The 21985-nt window shown below is 40.8% G+C and overlaps 2 protein-coding genes and 1 pseudogene across 3 annotated transcripts; all 3 read left to right on the top strand.

Annotated features, from left to right (window-relative positions):
* Positions 1 to 8916, top strand: LOC121515548 (E3 ubiquitin-protein ligase TRIM39-like). The gene is made up of 2 exons (XM_041796375.1): positions 1 to 82; positions 6944 to 8916. Exon 2 carries the CDS (start codon positions 6953 to 6955, stop codon positions 8594 to 8596), a length of 1644 nt encoding a protein of 547 aa, XP_041652309.1. The 5' UTR covers positions 1 to 82; positions 6944 to 6952; the 3' UTR covers positions 8597 to 8916.
* A 690-nt stretch (positions 8917 to 9606) lies between these two features.
* LOC121515549 lies at positions 9607 to 14195 on the top strand (annotated as a pseudogene).
* Positions 14196 to 16149: 1954 nt separating this feature from the next.
* LOC121515207 (E3 ubiquitin-protein ligase TRIM21-like) lies at positions 16150 to 21960 on the top strand. 2 transcript variants are annotated; one of them, XM_041795850.1, is made up of 2 exons: positions 16150 to 16193; positions 20051 to 21960. In XM_041795850.1, the coding sequence occupies exon 2, from the start codon at positions 20060 to 20062 to the stop codon at positions 21701 to 21703; it is 1644 nt and encodes a 547-aa protein (XP_041651784.1). In that variant the 5' UTR covers positions 16150 to 16193; positions 20051 to 20059; the 3' UTR covers positions 21704 to 21960. The 2 variants fall into 2 exon arrangements, with proteins under 2 accessions (XP_041651784.1, XP_041651785.1); XM_041795851.1 differs by lacking the exon at positions 16150 to 16193 and adding an exon at positions 18488 to 18577.
* The last annotated feature ends 25 nt before the right edge of the window (positions 21961 to 21985 follow it).

Below are 21985 nucleotides of genomic sequence, written 5' to 3'. Positions count from 1 at the left end.
GTCAGAGTGTTGGCAGAGCTGCAGGAGAGGAGACGTCTCTCTGTTTCTCTCTGAAGACTAATTCAACTGAAGACAAACACTGGTGAGTACACTGACTAACAAACACAACAACACTAACTATTCAGACTAAATGTTGTTTGAAGTCCAGCACTAAACACAAGTCAAAGCTGAAGAAGAGAGACTGAACTCAGACTAGTTCTTATCAGACTGAATACACAGCTAGGATCATCTTTAGCTACTTTACACTCTTTTACAGCTCTATCCTCCAACTTAGAAACTAGTTTGAACGTGACAAATCTCACTGACTTTGTTTAGTAGAAAGCAGAGGCTTTATTTAGTCACCATGAAGAGAACAAACCAGATAGAGCAGTTTTACTACAGGCTAACATCCCAGTATAAATAGTTTCTCAGTGAGAGTTCAGGAGGGAGTGGAGAGTAGGGGAGACCGGGGTTGGCTGTTCCACTTTTCCACTCTGCTGTGTTTTACTCATGATCAATACATCTGACAGTGATCAATGCTAAATTAGAGAGAAGTATAGGGTCTAACAGTGAAATGTGTCTCCATCTTAAACTTGTAAATGATATAAACATAAAGTTATTATCTGTCAAAGACACTCTGGTTTGTCCCTATAGTTATCAGTGGGATTGTTAAGATTAAAAATAAATGTGTATTTTTCTCATTCTTTCAGCTAGAGACACCAAATAAGTTTAAAGTGAAAACCATCTTTATAATAATCATCAGTGAACATTGTCTAGGTTTGAATCAACCTCTTTAAGTTGATTTTAATCCTTTAACTGTTTTTAGAACAGACGGCTTTAAAGTGACATCAGACCAAATATTTGATAAGAACATGAGGAAACACAGCCCTATCGTTTAGATTTTATTTATTTAACCTTTATTTTACCGGGCTAGCCCCATTGAGATCAAAGATCTCTTTTTCAAGGGGGACCTGGCCAAGAATGGCAGCAATGCAGTTTCAAACCAAACACACTCAGGCTCATACAGTACATAATAAACAACAGGTACATTGATAATAAGACGTCAGCTAAAACATTGGCATACAGATAGTTTGATTTCAAGAGTTTTCATTAAAGATTTAAAAACATTCAGAGACACCGGGTTCTGCAGTTTAAATTCAGTCTGCAGATTGTTCCATGCAAAAGGAGCAGAAAACCTAAAAGCTTTCTTTCCCAGCTCAGTTCGGACTTTGGGAACAACAACAACTGCACAAAGTCAGACGAACACAAGTTGTGCAATCCATCCTTCAGGATCAACAGAGAGGAAAGGTATTCTGGAATGTTGCCTAGAATGGCTTTATAAATGAAGACATACCAATGTCCAAGACAACGTGTGCTTAAAGAAGTCCAGTTGACTTTAGAATATAAGGTACAATGGTGAGTAAGAAATCCACAGTTAGTGATAAATCTCAGAGCTCCATGATGAACACTATCCAACATCTTCAGACTCTGAGCAGAAGCATTCATGTACAATACATCACCATAGTCAAGAACAGGTAAAAAGGTAGACTCAACAAGTCTCTTTTTGACCATAAAAGAGAAACAGGACTTGTTTCTGTAATAAAAACCAAGTAAAACCTTCAGCTTTTTAGCAACATACTGAATGTGCTCCTTAAAACACAAGTTTTCATCAAGCAAAAACCCTAGATATTTAAAGGAAGAAACCAACTCAATTTCTTGACTGTCCTTTGTAACAACTTTCCCAGGCAATATTCTTTGAGCTCCTCTTGAGGATGTAAAGAACATGAGTTTAGCTTTATCTGCATTCAGAACAAGCTGCAGCTGGCTAAGCTGATCTTGGACTAAATCAAAAGCATGCTGAAGATTTGCAAAAGCTTCTGCAGGTGTAGGTGCACAGCAGTAGATTACTGTATCGTCAGCATAAAAATGAAGTGAGGAATTGGGAACATTTTGTCCAAGCCAATTTATATCTATAGTAAACAACAGGGTGCCCAGTACAGACCCTTGAGGCACCCCCTTCTCAATTTTTAGTACCTTAGAGGTAACACCTAATTGAACAGCCTGGGTTCTGTCAGTCAGATAGTTAGAAAACCAACCAACAGCATGTTCCGAAAACCCAGTAGCTCTAAGACGGTTCAATAAAACACTGTGATCTACCGTGTCAAAGGCCTTGGAGAAGTCAATAAAAAGAGACAACACTTTTGTTTTGGTCCAAGGCTTCAAGAATGTCATTCACAACTTTCAAGGCAGCAGTAGTTGTACTGTGTAGATGGAATAATCAATGCTACAACCAACCCCAGTCTCCTACAGTATCCTGGTTTATTTCTGTTTTATAATTATGACAAAAAACTGTGTCTCCCAACTATCAGACTCTTCTTTAAGAATCTAGAACTGTAATAGTTTTTCTGAATGTTCCTGTTTCTGTAGTTTGAGCTTTTTTAAAGCATAACTGATGTTTTTACTGACTTTAACAACTGGTACAAACACTGACTGTATGTTTCTGCAGCTACAGATAATGTTAGGTCTTAGTTGTTAAAGTTTATATTCATGTCAAAGTTAGTTTATCTTTAGGAGTATGCTAGTTTGATTTATAGTGAAATAATATCACACATTATCTAGATAGATTCATTTCAGTGCTGATATTCAGTGTAACCTCTACCAGTTAGCTGTTTGGATCTCATCAGGACATTTTCACTGAACAAGGTGACCTGGGTCCAAGAGTATCTGCAAAGAGGTAGTCTCTCCAGTCCTGACATCAGGGCTGCTGTTTGTTGTTTAGAGGTAGTCTGGAAACCTGACACCATGTGGCCAGTGGCAGTTCTAGAAATATTTACAGGGGTGGCCTCGGGATGTGCAGAGGTGGCCACAGTGTGTTAATGTGTGTGAGTGACATGTTTGTTTTTTATGGTATGCATTTAATCAACTAGTATACTCTTAAATTTTTACAAAGTTGTAAATATGTCTTTTTTGTTAAAGTAGCAAGGAAGGAAATGACAATGCAACATCTTCAGACTCTTAAAGGTATATTTCAGGATTTCTGAAGTTGGGTTGTATGAGGTGCTTGGCTATAGTAGGGGCATTGGCCTCCAGTGATTTCCGTGTAATTTGATCCTGTTGTTATTACGAGCTTGGAGAGAGCTGGCGCATAGCGGCTGTAGATGGGAACGAAAACATGGGCCAAGAAAATGTGTTGGCTCCCCTGTACGCTGTGTCGAAAACGTACACAGCGCTTCATTTCTCCCAAAGCCCCCCTCTGTGTCAGTTACTAATTTACAATGCAGCTTTTGCCATTTTGTGTCCTTCTGCCTCCACACGCTGTTGTTTACATCCGCCGGTCAGCTGTGTGGGTCTGCTGTGCTCTACAGAAATAATAACACCACATCAAGCTAAAATATGACGGAGTATTAGGGCCACACGGAGAGAAAAAAAAATAATAATAATTTAAAATTTATTTTTTGTCATTACGAGAAAAAAGTCGTAATATTACGAGAAAAAGTCGTAATATTACGAGATTAAAGTCGTAATATTAAAGACAGTCTGCTGATGGATGGAGTATTGTCCTGAATCTCATAATAATTTGATGCTGATGTGCTAAAAGAAGATGAAGTATTTCCTTATTTGTGAAACTGATACTAAAGTATAGCTTCACGAGATGCTCAACATTGTTCATTTTAACGGAGATGGCGCCGCAGCAAACTCTCTTTATTGTTTTATTCTCGTAATATTACGACTTTATTCTCGTAATATTATGATTTTATTCTCGTAAAATTACGACTTTTTCTCTTAATATTACGACTTTTTTCTCGTAATATTACAATTTTATTCTCGTAATATTATGACTTTTTCTCATAATGTCAAAAAAAAAATTTATTTCTTTTTTTTTTCTTTTTCTCAGTGTGGCCCTAATACTCCGTCGTACTAAAACTATGATAGCATGAGCGATTTCGACATGAGTGATGATGATGTGGTGTTTACTGTGGATACGAGAGGATATTTCTGTGAATCGGAGTACACTGAAGAAGAACTTATGCAGATGGATTCAAACTGGACTTATACAGCAGACTGAATGAGAGACTTGAGAAACTTAATTTTAAAGTTTAGAGCAGGAGAGATCCCGAGTTACCTGGTGGTGTAGATGTGAAAAATGCGAACCCATGCCAACCCACTTGGAGAGCTACTGTTGTCATGGGTGGGACTTAGTTGCGACACTTCTTCAGGACATTATTGGATCAGAAGGTACTGACTCACAGACGCCTGCAGTCTGCATGACACTCCATCCAGAATCCCCTGCCTTACTAAACGCTGGCGCTTTGCGGACCTTCTTCAACTTTCTGAAGATAAATTGGAAAACAGACCCCGACCAGAAGGGCTGAATGGAAATTTGTCATCCAGGTGAGCTTATGACTGTCGCCTTTTTCCTCTAATGGCTGGTACAAGCTACAGTCGGCACAATGTGTCAGCTATTGGAGTGGAAAAATGCACTGAAATTATTTGTCATACAAGCCCACCCATTTCTGTGAAATACCACATCTTTGGAGTTGACTGTAGGGCATCAAGAAGCTGTGCTTCGTGGCTTTGCAATGAAATTGCCTGTAAATGTGCGAGTGTTTGGTAGTGTGTTTTAAATGTTAATATCGGTAAATAGTGCTTACCTGAAGTGAAGGTTCAGTGGAGCTCTTCAACCTATGCTTGTGTTTTGGTAGCTCTTTTAAATAGTCCTGGTTGGTAAAATGGGCACTGCAGTAAACTTTTCAGTGCAGAAGGTGGGGTGTTTGTATCCATATTCAAGCCAAAGCTGGCAAAGACTGATGTCACGTAGCAGAATAGGGTGAAATCTGTATGGTGTCTAGGAGGTGTGCTTGTTTAAACAGCCTGGATAAATGCAAGTATGCGGCATCTTCTGAATCTGCAAAAAAATAAATACATAAATAAACTGAATAAAAAACTCACAACGTGTTGTAGTAATCGATGCTTGACCCCGCTACACAGCAGACCCACACAGCTGACAGGCGGATGTAAACAACAGCATGTGGAGGCAGAAGGACACAAAATGGCGAAAGCTGCATTGTAAATAAGTAACTGACACAGAGGGGGGTTTTGGGAGAAATGAAGCGCTGTGTACGTTTTCGACACAGCACACAGGGGAGCCAACATATTTTCTTGGTTCATTTTTTCGTAAAACTTGTGAATTTACACGGACAACATGTTCCCATCTACAGCCGCTATGCACCAGCTCTCTCCGAGCTCCTAACAACAACAGGATCAAATTACACGGAAATCACTGGAGGCTAATGCCACTACTATAGTCAAGCACCTCATAAGACACAACTTCAAAAATCCTGAAATATCCCTTTAAGCTTTTAGATAATGCTCTGAACTGTAAATAAACCATGTGTCTCTAGCCATTGGCTAGCACATAGATATTGAGACAGCTGACAGACCTGCACAAAGGGAAATCAATATAGCGGTTAGCATTCAAGCTATCAGTAATAAAATTATAGAAAATGTGTTAAAATTGATAAAAAGACCATTATCAGGTCAGTGGGTGTGGATTTAATCTTCAAAGTCCTGAAAAGTTCTAGGATTGCTAGAAATACTTCCGTAGGAGATTCAAAGGCATCAATAACAACTAGCTTCAAGAGGAAAAACAAGAAAGAGGCAAAGATTTTGGTTCAGGAGTTATTCAGTTTTTAATAACCTGTGTCACTTCATGTCGTGAACAACAATGGCAGTCTGGAAGGATTTTTAACAACACGTACAGATAATATTTGTCACACAGCCTGCTATCTTTGCTGCAGCTGCCGGTCCTCTGGTTCTTCTTCGCAGCACAGGGAAATACGAAGTTGGACAAAACGGTATCAGATCAGTGCATAAATGTGTGCTCGCCAATAGCAGTACTTGCATTTTAAGCAGTTTCAGGCGTATTTCAGAGAGCCAAAGCTACAGAAGTAAAGACAAGGCTTACTTTATCCTACATCAGATTAGCATACAAGCTAATTTCATTTAACAGCAAAGGTAACAAAGGCAAAACGGAGGCTAAGAAACTGGACTTTCTCTATGTAAACTGTTGAAAAAATGTGTTGCTGGAGTTCTGTGTGTCTTTAGTGTATTCAGTACAACTCTGCAGCAATACAGATGCCTGAAGCTTCAAGGCATGCAAGCCAATGACGTCCCGGAAATTATGGGGTGGCCAATCATATTTTGGGGGTGGCACCGACCACCCTGGCCATCCCTTTGAGACCGCGGCTGCATGTGGCTGGGACAGTTCTTACTGGATGCCCTGGTAGGCCAATGATGACTAGTATGTCCCAGAGAAGAATAAGGGTGAAGCATTCTCCAGCCCTCCATGTATCACACACAGCCTCCTATCTACTCTTTCCCTCTGTCGTTGCTCTGTCCTCTCTCTGGACGTCTCCCCTTCCACCTGCAGTCATGCAGTTTAAGCCTCCTGGTGTTGTTAACGTCCCGTCTAGACTCCCACCATCTCTGCCCTCACATTCACACTCCTACCTCTAATCTGTGCACCAATAATCTCTCTCCTTCTCTGAGTGGACAGCTGTAGGCAGTCAGTGATCAGTAGGCCCATTCTAACAGAAGGAGAGGAGAAGGGAAGAAAGACCACACAGAAGCACAGACACAGACATGTACCCTGTGACACACTACTCCACAGCCAGGAGGAAATCTACACTGATGCTCCAATCTCAAAGATTCACAGCTGACCAGAGCCACTTTGAGTACCTGGAAATAAACTCTCCAAGAGGATCAGGAATACATCCTTGATCCCAACCTTTATGAAAATGAAAACTGCTGCTGGAATTCAATCAGTTCCTTAATGTTCAGTTTAAAAAGGTATAGAGAATCCAAAATGCAGTCCTGATATTCCAAATAACCAAGTGTGGATGATGTATAAAATTCAAAAATTTGATTATTTCTAGTTTGTTAAATTTCTCCTTTTTGTCCTCAGGTTGTAGAGATGTCTGCTGCCAGCTGTCTGCTGACTGAAGATCAGTTCCTGTGCTCCATCTGTCTGGATGTCTTCACTGATCCTGTCACCTTATCATGTGGACACAACTTCTGTAAAAACTGCATCACTGAATACTGGGATAGTAATGTCTCCTGTCAGTGTCCCAACTGTAAAGAGATTTTCAGAAAAAGACCACAGCTGAAGATCAACACCTTCATCAAGGAGATGGCTGCTCAGTTCAGACAGTCAGCTCAGCAGAAATCCAGCAGCAGCTCAGAGAGACAAGTTTCCAAACCAGGAGAAGTTCCCTGTGACGTCTGCACTGGAACCAAACTGAAGGCCCTGAAGTCCTGCCTGGTGTGTCTGGCTTCTTACTGTGAGACTCACCTGGAGCCTCATCTGACCTTGTCAGGTCTGAAGAGACATCAGCTGATGGACCCTGTGGAGAACCTGGAAGACAGGATGTGTGAGAAGCACGACAAACTGCTGGAGCTGTTCTGTAAGAACGACCACATGTGTGTCTGCATGATGTGCACCTATTCAGACCACAAGACTCATGATGTTGTTCCTGTGAAAGAAGAATATGAAGGAAAGAAGGCCGAGCTGGGGAAGACAGAGGCTGAAATTCAGCAGATGATCCAGAAGAGACGAGTGAAGATTGAAGAGCTCAAACACTCAGTGGAGCTCAGTGATGAGAACGCAGACAGAGAGATAGCAGAAGGTGTTGGAGTCTTCAGCGCTCTGAAAGAATCTGTAGAGAGACGCCAGGCTGAGCTCATCAACAGCATCAAAGAGAAGCAGAGAGAGACGGAGAAACAGGCTGAAGGCTTCATCAGAGAGCTGGAACAGGAAATCTCTGAGCTGGAGAAGAGACGTGCTGAGGTGGAGCAGCTCTCACGCTCTGAAGACCACCTCCAACTCCTCCAGAACTTCACGTCTCTGAACGCTGCTCCACCCACCAAGGACTGGACTGAAGTCAGAGTCCATCCACCTTCATATGAGGGGACTGTGGTGAGAGCTGTGAAGCTGCTGGAGGAGACCATCAGTGAACAGATGAAGAAGCTGATCTGTGAGGTGGAGCTGAAGAGAGTCCAGCAGTATGAGGTGGATGTGACTCTAGATCCTGATACAGCACATCCAAATCTTATCCTGTCTGATGATGGGAAACAAGTTAAGCTTGCTAACATAAGAAAGAAACTCCCTGACAATCCAGAGAGATTTGAGTATTTTGTTTGTGTCTTATCAAATCAGAGTTTCTCTTCAGGCAGATTTTACTACGAGGTTCAGGTGAAAGGGAAGACTGAGTGGGGTTTAGGAGTGGCCAGAGAGTCGAGCAAAAGGAAGGGACAAATCACACTGACTCCTCAGAACGGTTTCTGGACGATAGGGTTGAGGAATAAAAATGAGTACAAAGCTCGTGTCGGCCCTGGGGTCCGTCTCTCTCTGCAGTCTGGTCCTGAGAAGGTGGGGGTGTTTGTGGATTATGAGGAGGGTCTGGTCTCCTTTTATGACGTTGATGCTGCAGCTCTGATCTACTCCTTTACTGGCTGCTCCTTCACTGGGAAAATCTACCCGTACTTTAGTCCTTGTTTGAACAAGGATGGTAAAAACTCTGCTCCTCTGATCATCTCTCCTGTCAGTCACACTGAGTAGATAAGAGAGAAAACAAGGCCAATGATACATTATTGGGATTTTGGCTTCAGATCAGTTTGAGTTATATTTAATTTTCTTCATTAATGTCACATTATTTCTCTCAACCAGGTCTAACCAGTTTTCCTGCATTCATCAATATAATGCAGTCTGATAACTGTTTTAGTGCCTTTCTGTCTGTTAAATCCTCCAAAAACCATGTACTCAGAAACAAACAGCATGAACACATATCTGAAATGTCTGTCTGCTGAATGTCAAACATTTTGATTCTTTGATGGATGTAAATATGTCAAGTGTTTCATACTGGCACCAATAACTGAAGATCAGTCCTAAGACAGAACTGTTTTCCTTTTTTTATTCAAATAAAACATAAAACAACAAACATCTCATGTGTCATTTACTGATAGAAAACAACTAAATGTGAACTCCTGAAAAGTGTGAATGTTATTATATTAACTGGGGATCATTGGACGACAGTGAGTCATTTTGTACATGCACTCCTATATTTTTCTTCCACATGGAGAAGGAGGAGAAGGAAAGAAGGAGGTGGACAACAGCTGATAAGTCAAAAGGATATAGAGTTTATAGAGCGTGGAGCAGAAACATAATGAAACTGAGACTGTCAGAGAGACTGACCAACACTGAGAATGTACCAGAGGACATTTACTAAAGCATGAAAGTTTGATGGTTTGCTGTTTTTACTTCAGGATATCCTTGACTTTTCTACAGCTCAGACTTTATTGAGATGGTAGTGTAATGTTTACTAGGAGTCTGCTGGACTCTTTTATGGTCCATTTATTATTATAATTTACCTCAGCTGTTGTCCCGTCATCTAAACAGTAAACAGCAGTAAAATCTCATCTTGTTCCAGGAACAAGTCTGCAGGAATTTCCCGAGGAAATCAAACCTCCTAACAGAGCCACACTGAGAGGAGGAGCTCCAACGTCTGGTTGTTTCTGTTCAAAGTGAAACTTTGTCTGATTAGAAGCTGAGCTGCAGTCCAGACAAGTCTCTCTGTGTCTCTGAAGACAAACTGAGCCCAATCCTTCAAGTTTTTATCAACTTTACAGCAGAAAATCCTCCAAACTCTGGTGAGTACGCCGACACTGAAGGCTAACATGTAGGAGTAAGATACTGATCAATGTTAAAGCCAGAATCTGACTGTTTTTACATCAGAGTCACCTGGTTATAACAGAAGGAGAAATATTGATAGAGGATAAGTAAATGCAGAGCTACAATAAGAAGTAAAACCTGAAACATAGAAGCTGAACTTCAACAAGGTTTAACAGGATGTTATAACAGTTAGCATTAGCTTAACACCTTTATCTGATGTTTACATGTTTTGTTCTTTAAAAAATCTATTTCCATCCTCCTCTTTTAATTATTTAACTTCTGTGAACAATGCGTTTTAAGATAGAGGCGATCATCAAATATGACAAAGAAAATTAAATACCAGCACAAAGAAGTCATGCTAAGAGCTAACTAGCCAACTTTAGATGACCTTTGAGTTCTTCAAAGTAGGGCTGGGTGATATGGCCTAAAATTGATATCCCGATATATTTTTGCTATATTCCGATACACGATATATATAACGATAATTTGAAATGGCCTCTGAGCAGCTGTATTTATTCAGCCCCAAATGACACTAGTTTGGTGGTTAAAATAGACTGTTCTATTGGATTTTTAATAAAATTGTATGCAGCAAATATAAATCAATATAAAGTCAAATTTAGCAGTTTTATTTTGAAAAGGACTTCATTCAGTCTTTTGCTAATAAATCAAAAATACATAAATCATGAAATACTCTGTCTTACAGTGTATGGAAAGTCCTGAAATGTTTTCTGTGTTATGTTTACTATTGCTGATTATAAAATTATTATTTTCCTCATTAAGAGTGAAGCACATCTACACAAAACTCACCAATCATGCATGCAGCCAGAGGCCAAAACCCTGCAGTCTAGTCCTCCATTCAGGCTCACAGCTGTGATTATATTAGTCCGCTATCTGTGCTGATGAACGCTGGACCAGTTTCTGACAAGTTCTTAACACGAGAGTGTCTTTAGACCTTATTCAAGAAACTCTCTTGTGTGATCATAGTGGAAAAAGCTTGTCTGGAGGCAGGAACATTTTAACTTCTCATCGGTGTTTTGAACTGTAAGGCTGAGATAAGTCTCCGTAATTGAGGAGAAGTGGATCACATTTTTCCATTGCTGGGTTGTCTTCTCTCTAAAGTGCACGACTCTGGCAGGGAGTTTTCAGCAAAATGCTCGCGCCCAGGCAAACCTCATATTCTGGGTTAAGTGTCTTTTCAACAACACTGGACTCATGTCTTTAGTGACTTGTTGTGTTACTGCCGCCGTTATCTCGGAGTCATCTTGCGGCGTATTTTAACGAATACTGCGTGAGTTAGACCGCTTCTTTTTCAAAGTTGAACGACTGCTCAAAGCTGCAGATCCAGCGCTGTTTCTTGCTGTCTCAAAAGTCAGCTAGCTAACTAGCCACGCTGCTCTGTTTACCTTCCTCTTTCCTTGCTTCTCACCGCTGATGCGCATGTGCAGAGGAGTTTTCTGGATGGGTGCAGGAGAGAGAGTGAGCTCTCTGCTGTGAGAGATGCGTTCAGGGACAATGGGAGAAGCGAAACTCCAGCGAGAAATGCACGCTGACGGCTCAAAACTTCCACATAATTTATTCTCGGATATTCGCGATATTGTCATTTTATTCATCGTGGGTGGCAAAAGCAGGGATACATCGAGTATACTCAATATATTGCCCAGCCCTACTTCAAAGTACAGAGATAAATTTCTGCTTTTACCTCGCCTTTTTATTCCTCTGAAAAACATAAAACTGACAATATATATGACTTTTATAACATCTGGATAAAACTTTAACCCCTCAGCCATTGTAGGTCAGTACAGCTGATCATATTTGTTGAGTTTCAGCAACATAAACTGAAAAACTTTGGCTTTTCTTTAAAGGAAAGTTCCTCTCAGCGACGTAGCCAAGACTGAGGTCCATCACTGTTGGACTTTAAGAGAGAAAAGTTCACAACCACGAGGTCAGAAGCCTCAGAGATATTTTGGAGCGTATTTGTCCATTGTTGGACATCACTCACAAAAATAAAACAACTTATGAATGAGAGGAACTCTACTGGTGTTACAGTTGAATGTGTTACCAGGCTAACTGGTGTTTATTTACATTCCTCATGTTTCTTTCTAATGTTTAAATAAAGACATCTCTCATGAGCTAGTGTCAGTAATATTAGTAACATTTATGAGTACTCCTTGTATTTGCAGCATCTGTTACTAAGACAACCACAGACTGCTAAAGGTAGCAAGTTCACATGGTCACCAGTTGAACCATAACACCTGTTAGCAGTGTAGGCAGAGAAGCTGTGACAGCAGGATGTAAAAGTAGACAGCAGTTTGACAGAAGTGGAGGGTTTAGTGATGACTTTAGCCTGGATCAATGAGCTGGATAAAACTCTCTGAACTAAACGAGTCATTGAACTAGTAGATGCTGTGGAGTCCTGTGATGTTCAGCTGATGTTTAATCAGATAGAGATACTCAGTAACATCAGCCTATCATTGTTTTATGATGATTAAGACCTGAGCAGCAGTTAGAAAGATTACATTACTTTATTATTTTATCAGCAGCTGTAATCAAAATGACCTAGAAGTCAGAGTTCAGCTCCTCCTGCGGTTCTTCCTGAATACTACTACTGAAACATACCGAGTCATCCACATTGTTCTCTGTTCTTTGAGATTCGACAAGCAGTCTAGAGTAGTCAGTAAATATCCATGGAGTAAACTTTGGTCAGACAACATGATCTACATGCCACTAATGCTTTGAAAAAAAAAAAAGTTTGGTTTAGTTAAGAGAAAACACATGAAAATTCAAAATACATCCCTGATACTCCCTTAAACAAAATGTTTGAACTTTCACATTTTCTCCTCAGGTTGTAGAGATGTCTGCTGCCAGCTGTCTGCTGACTGAAGATCAGTTCCTGTGCTCCATCTGTCTGGATGTCTTCACTGATCCTGTCACCTTATCATGTGGACACAACTTCTGTCAAAACTGCATCACTAGACAATGGAAATCTAAAGCCCCTTATCGGTGTCCCAACTGTAAAGAGATGTTCTCCACCAGACCACAGCTGAAGATCAACACCTTCATCAAGGAGATGTCTGCTCAGTTCAGACAGTCAGCTCAGCAGAAATCCAGCAGCAGCAGCTCAGAGAGACAAGTTTCCAAACCAGGAGAAGTTCCCTGTGACGTCTGCACTGGAACCAAACTGAAGGCCCTGAAGTCCTGCCTGGTGTGTCTGTTTTCGTGCTGTGAGACTCACCTGGAGCCTCATCTGACAACATCAGCTCTGAAAAAACATGCCCTGATAGACCCTGTGGAGGAAAGATGTGTGAGAAGCACGACAAACTGCTGGAGCTGTTCTGTAAGAACGACCAGAGGTGTGTCTGCCTGATGTGCACCTATTCAGACCATAAGACTCATGATGTTGTTCCTGTGAAAGAAGAATATGAAGGAAAGAAGGCTGAGCTGGGGAAGACAGAGGCTGAAATTCAGCAGATGATCCAGAAGAGACGAGTGAAGATTGAAGAGCTCAAACACTCAGTGGAGCTCAGTGATGAGAACGCAGACAGAGAGATAGCAGAAGGTGTTGGAGTCTTCAGCGCTCTGAAAGAATCTGTAGAGAGACGCCAGGCTGAGCTCATCAACAGCATCAAAGAGAAGCAGAGAGAGACGGAGAAACAGGCTGAAGGCTTCATCAGAGAGCTGGAACAGGAAATCTCTGAGCTGGAGAAGAGACGTGCTGAGGTGGAGCAGCTCTCACGCTCTGAAGACCACCTCCAACTCCTCCAGAACTCCACGTCTCTGAACGCTGCCCCACCCACCAAGGACTGGACTGAAGTCAGAGTCCATCCACCTTCATATGAGGGGACTGTGGTGAGAGCTGTGAAGCAGCTGGAGGAGACCATCAGTGAACAGATGAAGAAGCTGATCTGTGAGTTGGAGCTGAAGAGAGTCCAGCAGTATGAGGTGGATGTGACACTAGATCCTAATACAGCACATCCCTGGCTGATCCTGTCTGATGATGGGAAAGAAGTTAAACATGGAAACGTAAGAAAAAATCTCCCAGACAATCCAGAGAGATTTGATTTGTGTGTAAATGTCTTATCAAAGCAGAGTTTCTCTTCAGGCAGATTTTACTACGAGGTTCAGGTTAAAGGCAAAAACAAAGTGGACTCTCGGAGTGGCCAGAGAGTCGATCAGCAGGAAGGGAAAAATCACAGCAAGTCCTCAGAACGGTTTCTGGACGATAGTTTTTAGGAATGAAAATGAGTACAAAGCTTGTGTTGGTCATTCAGTCTGTCTCTCTCTGCAGTCTGGTCCTGAGAAGGTGGGGGTGTTTGTGGATTATGAGGAGGGTCTGGTCTCCTTTTATGACGTTGATGCTGCAGCTCTGATCTACTCCTTTACTGGCTGCTCCTTCACTGAGAAAATCTACCCATTATTTAGTCCTTGTCTGAACAATGATGGTAAAAACTCTGCTCCTCTGATCATCTCTCCTGTCAGTCACACTGAGTAGAAAGATCTGAGTATTTCCTACACAACTTACCATCACTTGATTTTATAACGTACATTTCTATGGCTTACGTTATGCTATTTAATTTCTCTCCACCAAGTTGAACCAGTTTTCCTGCATTCATCAATATAATCCATTCTGATAACTGTTTTAGTGCCTTTCTGTCTGTTAAATCCTCCAAAAACCATGTACTCAGAAACAAACAGCATGAACACATATCTGAAATGTCTGTCTGCTGAATGTTTTTATTCTTTAATGGATGTAAATATGTCAAGTGTTTCTTACTGGCACCAATAACTGAAGATCAGTCTGTAAATTAGAGAAAATGGTATTTCTTTTTTCACTGAATGAAAAATTATCCTCAAGTGTCTTCAGAAGTTGTCTCATTGTAGGGGTGGGCGATATGGGAAACATTTAATATCACAATGTTTAATGGCCATATCTCAAACTGGATTTTATCCCGATTTTTTTTCCATTATGATTTTAAAGTGGTTTTCCAGATGAGGTGGGAGTGACAGTGACTCCCCTTGCATAATTATTTCACCAGTGTTACCCTAGTTTCTGAAATATCAACATCTGCAGTCTCTTTTTTTCTTTCAGAGGAAGATATTACCATCTGTAGTCTGATCCTAAACTAAGAAATTAATAAGTTGCTACCTTTTCCCTCTGATATAACATTTAAAAAGTTAACCTGCTCGTTCCCGTTTAATTTTCAAAGGTTTCAAAAAAATTGATGCTTTAAAGATGCTCTAAAGCAGTGCTACTCAATCCTGCTCCCCAAAGAGCCAAATTGTTGAAAAATACAAGAGCCACAATCAAAGTGGTAAAAGTGACAAATAAATGGTCAAAAAGCAGCAAAAATGGGCGGGAAGTGATCAAATAATGAATTAATAGTGGCAAAAACTGGCAATTTTTTTTTAAAAAAGTGAGAAAAATGTGCAAATAATTGCAAAAGGCAGATTAAATGGGCTGGAAGTGGCAAAATGGGGCAAAAATGCAAAAAAGCTGGATAATAGTGTCAAAAAGGGAAGGAAAGTGACAAAAAGAAGAGGAAAATACGGGCTTAAAGCGGCAAAAACTGCGAAAAGTGGCAAAAAAGTGCAGAAAGTGGCAAAAATGGGTGAAAAGTGGCAAAAAAGTAGAGTTAAAGGTAGCAAAAATGGTCCAAATGTGGCAAACAAGTGGGGAAAAATGAGTGAAAAGTGACTAAATTGGGCAAAAACCAGAACAAAAGGTGGGGCAAATTTGCTAAAAGCATCAAAGATCGGAAAATGTTAAATTAGTGCATTTGATTGCAAAAGGCAGCCTAAATGGGTGAAAAGTGGCAAACAAGGCAATAAAATAGGATTAAAAATAGCAAAAAGCTGGATAAAAGTGTAAAATATGTTTATGCCTACCATCCAAGTGTGGGTAACAAACTGATTAATGTTACTTGCAACTGATCATTTCTGAGATAAAATGTTCTTTTTAAGGATTTTCTGGGGTAATAATATTTCAAATTAAGACATGAAAAAAACACAAATCATCACGAATGAGCCACATGTGGCTCTAGAGCCACACGTTGAGTATCACTGCTCTAAAATCCCCTCTGTTACCCTCTACCGCCTGTCAACGGCGGATATTACACCGTATGTACAAGGCACAGCAACTCCTGAACTGCTGGGAGGGGAGAGAGAGAGAGAGAGAGAGAGAGAGAGAGAGAGATTGGACTAAACCACCGTTAGGTATTAGGGGTGGAAGATGGGTGATATTTAAAAACTTTAACAGCATTGTTTCCTCTCTGTACTTGTGTTCTCCCATACCCTTAGAGCGTCAGATTTTACATAAAAGTGCTAAATACTAGAGTTAACATTTCGCCAAGAACGGTTGAAATTCCTACATATACTATCGACACACCCCTGCATCCGCTGGTGACTTTCCTGTACTTCTCAGCGGAGGTTTCCCGACATGCATTTTGGCGTTCAAAGCGGAAACCGGGAAGCGAAAGAGGAGCGATAAACGGTGAGATATTTTTGTTTTTCTTTGTTACTATAACACTTAATTCCATTCTGGGAACGGTGTACATCAAAAATTAATGCTGTAGAGACAAATAAGAACCGTATTACTAAACTTTTTGTCGAATTGCTTCGATGTTGTTGGAGTGTAGAAGCTCTGCCAGTAATGGCGAGGGCAGCTAGCTGGCAGAGCCGTCGACCACACGTCTCCTCTGGCCGTTAAGTCACAAAAACCCGCGGCGGTCAGAAGAGACACAGCAGGGCCGAAATAAAGAGGAAAGTCGAGGCCACAGCTCTGTGGTATTAGATTTGTTTCTTCACTGTTGTTCATTACGTTAACGTTATCAGGTCGGTAGACGACCTGTGTACACGGTCTGATTTACCCAGTATGCTTCCGCTGACAAGGAATTTGCATTTGACATTTAGTATAAAAGTATTTTTGTAAGATATTTAACACAACGTCCGTGTTATGTTGAATGGCTGTTGTGTATATAAGTGCGTCACAATTTGGTAATAAAGTTATTGGTATACATGTCAGTATTACAGTGTAATACATAACTGGTACTACGCAGTGGTGGACTTCAACATTTTGGGGACCGTCAACATCCACTGTTCCCACTTTTAACCCCCATATGTCTAAGGGAGTCCAAACAAAGACAACAAACCTATGGATGCTGATATCACAGTAGGATCGGGGTCATGTACAGGTGCTTCTCAAAAAATAAGAATATCATGAAAAAGTTCAATATTTTGTTATCACTCTTTTCTGAAAGTGAAACCCATATATTATATAGACTCATTACACATAGAGTGAAGTATTTCAAGCCTTTAATTCTTGAAATGTTGATGATTATGGCTTACAGATAAGAAAACCCCAAATTCAGTGTCTCAGAAAACTAGAATATTACATAAGATCAATTAAAAAAGGATATTTTAAAATAAATGCCAGGCTTCTGAAAAGTATGTTCATTTCTCTGGCTTCAGTACTTGGTTGGGCCTCCTTTTGCATGAATTACTGCATCAATGCGGCGTGGCATGGAGGCGATCAGCCTGTGGCACTGCTCAGGTGTAATGGAAGCCCAGGTTGCTTTGATAGCGGCCTTCAGGTCATCTGCATTGTTGGGTCTGGTGTCTCTCATCTTCCATAGATTCTCTATGGGGTTCAGGTCAGAATCAAGCAGAGTTACACCATGGTCACTGAGCCGGTCTTTGGCACCTTTGGCAGTGTGGGCAGGTGCCAAGTCCTGCTGGAAAATGAAATCAGCATCTCCATAAAGCTTGTCAGCAGAAGGAAGCATGAAGGTCTCTAAAATGTCCTGGTAGATGGCTGCGTTGACTGTAGACTTCAGAAAACACAGTGGACCAACACCAGCAGATGCAATGGCAGCCCAAATCATCACTGTGGAAACTTCACACTGGACTTCAAGCGTTGTGGATTCTGTGCCTCTCCACTCTTCAAGGTCCCAGAGTCTAGAGGAGGAGTGGAGAGGCACAGAATCCATGTAAACTGTAAACTAAAAAGTCAAGTAAACTAAAATGCCTCTCTGCTGGCATTTTTGTAAACCTTTACAGTACCACCGTTGTACAATTGTAGCCTCTTATGCGATGCTGTAATTGCATAACCATACATTTACAGTCGTGATCAGATTAATTGTGCAACATAAAAATATGCAGTGCAGATTTACATGATAATAAGTGCAAACGTGCATACGAAGTGAGGCATTTTCCCACAGTGATATAGGAGTGACAGTCCTATCCTTTTGTTGCTCTTTGTGATGGAAGGTCAACTTCTGAGCTTGTTCATGTCATAAAAAAGGTCATTTAAGAAGATAATTAGACTCTACTTATTACATTAAAAGATGTGTTTTAAATCAAAAGCCAGTTTGAATAAATATCTTAATGGTGCAGTATCAAACAGTACAACTAACTGGACTATTAGTTGGGGTATTGCAATGATTTTTTTCTAGCATAAAAATGCACAGAAAGAGATTATTAATCATTTATTCTTATTTTTCCATTCAGACGCTAACAGTAATCCCTGTAATCTGTTTGCTTTAGAGAACTTTACAGTTTGTATGACCTAATACAGCCTAACAGCTTTTCTATTTGTATTATCAGTCGTTTTACTGTCAGACAAAAAGGAAAAAATAGTAAATCTTGTCTTGTTCCAGAGCTAAGTCAGTGTGTTGTCAGCAGAGGAAATCAAAGTTCCTTCCAGATCAACAGTGAGAGGAGGAGCAGCAGTGAAAGAGAAGCTTTAACATCTGTCTGTTCCTGAAATGAAAGTGAAAGTTAGTCAGAGTCTCGGCAGAGCTGCAGGAGAGGAGACGTCTCTCTGTTTCTCTCTGAAGACTAATTCAACTGAAGGGTCTTTTTTTCTGACAAACACTTGTGAGTACACAGACTAACAAACACAAACTATTCAGACTAGCTGTTATTTTAACTCCACCACTAACACAGAAGTTGAAACTAAACAAGAGAGACTGAACTCTGAGTAGTTGTTACCTGACTGAATGTACAGCTAGGCTAATGTTTAGCTAGTTTATACTCTTACACCTATTTCGTGTAACTTACAAACCCGTTTTGATTTCAGAAATCTGAATGTCTGTGTTTGTTCTACCACATGCATGTAGCAAGCAGAGGCTAAATAAAGTCGCTGTGACAGGTTTTAGTTCTTGGATAGCCTCTGTTATGTAGAGTTCAGTAGGAAGTGTGGAGTAGGGGAGACTGGGGTTGGTGATCACATGTTTACTTTGCTGTGTATTACTCACCCTTACATAAGACTAGAGTTTAAGGTCCAGGGTTTTTTCTGGCTGAGATTGAGGCAGAAGCGTTAACATTCTGGTCTAGCGCACTCAGAAGAAAAAGGTGTACGTTGTAAGATAATGACATTATTCTTGTGCACTAAAAAAGTTGTTAAAATCAGAAAACTTTTTTTAGCCCTTCTCTTATGTATGTTGGAGAGTAAAACACTGGTTGTCTGCCAACTTTTCATTAAGAAAATAAAAACTTTAAAAATGGTCATGTGACCTACATGCCCATCTCGGATTTTAACTGAAACTAATCCCCACCAGAAAATTGTCATACCCTTTATTTAATTTTACCTTTATTCCCTTATTTATGCTGGAATTGTGTTTTTACATTTATTAGTTAGTTATTTATTCCTATCCAGCTCCTAGAAGTTTATGAAATGAAAACAATGTGAGGGGAAAAATGTTGCAGTTTTAGTGGAACCATATAATCATTGCCAAAATTATCACAATTCTATTTAATTTGAATGACTTTTTGTGTTGTTCAAGGTTAATTTTAAAAACACAAGTATCTGTTACTCTCCTGTTGCCAGGACTAGAGTTAGAAAAAATACAGCCAGGTAGCTGTAGTGCCATCAAATAGGTGCGTTGAGTTTACTTCTAATGCCAGGTATTAATGTTTATCTGTTATGTTTTAATAATTTTATGATTGTTTCTGGTATATCTAGCTGCTGAATCGAATTTTTTACAGGACAGAAAAGGTGACCTGGTTGGTCAAGCTCAAATTAAAGAAAGAATGGTCGAATGAGAGAAATGTTAGCACACAAATCAAGATGTGTTACACCAAAAGAAGTACAAAACAACTTTGGTATTGGCAAAATTGTGATTTATTCTGTAATCTTTTGTATTATGTTTGCTGTGTACAACTGCTCTTTGGTTAGAGCACTTCATTGGCCCTAACTCTCACAATCGATGCATCTTTAATGTGGACATACCAACGCACACGTTTGCGTAGGCCACTGTGATGTGAGCCGTGTCATAGATAAAATGCCTGATTCCAAAGAAGGCTTAAACTGAAGAAAGTGAAATTAAAATTGTAACTTTTTGTCCTCAGGTTGTAGAGATGTCTGCTGCCAGCTGTCTGCTGACTGAAGATCAGTTCCTGTGCTCCATCTGTCTGGATGTCTTCACTGATCCTGTCACTATACCATGTGGACACAACTTCTGTCAAAAGTGCATCACTAAACACTGGAATATCAATGACTCCTGGCACTGTCCCAACTGTAACAAGGTTTTCACCAGTAAACCAGAACTACATGTTAATACCTTCATCTCTGAGATGGCTGCTCAGTTCAGACAGTCAGCTCAGCAGAAATCCAGCAGCAGCAGCATAGAGAGGGAAGTTTCCAAACCAGGTGAAGTTCCCTGTGACGTCTGCACTGGACCCAAACTGAAGGCCCTGAAGTCCTGCCTGGTGTGTCTGCTTTCTTACTGTGAGACTCACCTGGAGCCTCACCTGACCATGTCACGTCTGCAGAAGCATCAGCTGATCCACCCTGTGGAGAACCTGGAAGGCAGGATGTGTGAGAAACATGACAAACTGCTTGAGATGTTCTGCAGGAACGACCAGATGTGTGTCTGCATGATGTGCGCTCTCTTGGAGCACAAGACTCATGATGTTGTTCCTCTGAAAGAAGAATGTGAAGGAAAGAAGGCCAAGCTGGAGATTACAGGAGAAGAAATTCAGCAGTTGGTCCAGAAGAGACGAGTAAAGATTGAAGAGCTCAAACTCTCAGTGGAGCTCAGTGATAAGAATGCAGACAAAGAGATAGAAGAAGGTGTTAAAATCTTCAGCGCTCTGAAAGAATCTGTAGAGAGACGCCAGGCTGAGCTCATCAACAGCATCAAAGAGAAGCAGAGAGAGACGAAGAAACAGGCTGAAGGCTTCATCAGAGAGCTGGAACAGGAAATCTCTGAGCTGGAGAAGAGATGTGCTGAGGTGGAGCAGCTCTCACGCTCTGAAGACCACCTCCAACTCCTCCAGAACTTCACGTCTCTGAACGCTGCTCCACCCACCAAGGACTGGACTGAAGTCAGAGTCCATCCACCTTCATATGAGGGGACTGTGGTGAGAGCTGTGAAGCAGCTGGAGGAGACCATCAGTGAACAGATGAAGAAGCTGTTTGAGGCCGAGCTGAAGAGAGTCCAGCAGTATGAGGTGGATGTGACACTAGATCCTGATACAGCAAATCCATTTCTCAGCCTGTCTAAAAATGCAAAGCAAGTTTTTACTGACAAGGTAAAGAAGGATCTTCCAGACAATCCAGAGAGATTTGATCTGTTTGTTATTGTCTTATCAAAGCAGAGTTTCTCTTCAGGCAAGTCTTACTACGAGGTTCAGGTTAAAGGAAAGACTGGCTGGGTTTTAGGAGTGGCCAGAGAGTCGATCAACAGGAAGGGAGAAATCATACTCTCTCCTCAGAATGGTTACTGGACAATATGGTTAAATAATGGAAAAGAGTACATTGCTGGTGCTGACCCATCCATCCGTCTCTCTCTGAAGTGTGGTCCTGAGAAGGTGGGGGTGTTTGTGGATTATGAGGAGGGTCTGGTCTCCTTTTTTGACGTTGGTACTGCATCTCTGATCTACTCCTTTACTGGCTGCTCCTTCACTGAGAAACTCTACTCTTACTTTGGTCCCTGTAACAACAATGCTGGTAAAAACTCTGCTCCTCTGATCATCTCTCCTGTCAGTCACACCAAGTAGATAAATCTGATTTTCTAGGAAAGATTTACTATCACTTATAGTAAAAATGAACATTTTTGACTCTTTAAGACATCATATTGTTGGGTCTTTGTATTCAGATCAATGTGGGGGTCATATCACATTTATGGGTGCACCAATTTCTAGCCAGTCACCGATCTTTAAAAAGCCTGACCTGCTAATTCTGATTTTGGCCGATACCGATTTTTTTGTAACTGATAGCATACACCATCAATGTTCCAATCTTATTTTATCGAATAACATTGAACAATACCCCTGAAACAA

Source organism: Cheilinus undulatus, linkage group 9 (assembly GCF_018320785.1).
Source record: "Cheilinus undulatus linkage group 9, ASM1832078v1, whole genome shotgun sequence".
NCBI lineage: Eukaryota > Metazoa > Chordata > Actinopteri > Labriformes > Labridae > Cheilinus > Cheilinus undulatus.
The sequence above is the reverse complement of the archived record's forward strand: the minus strand, read 5'-3'. Positions and strand labels throughout refer to the sequence as shown.

What these genes read in the sequence shown, in the direction of transcription:
- LOC121515207 (XM_041795850.1), top strand. Translation starts at nt 20,060, where the DNA reads ATGTCTGCTGCCAGCTGTCTGCTGACTGAAGATCAGTTCCTGTGCTCC.
- LOC121515548 (XM_041796375.1), top strand. Translation starts at nt 6,953, where the DNA reads ATGTCTGCTGCCAGCTGTCTGCTGACTGAAGATCAGTTCCTGTGCTCC.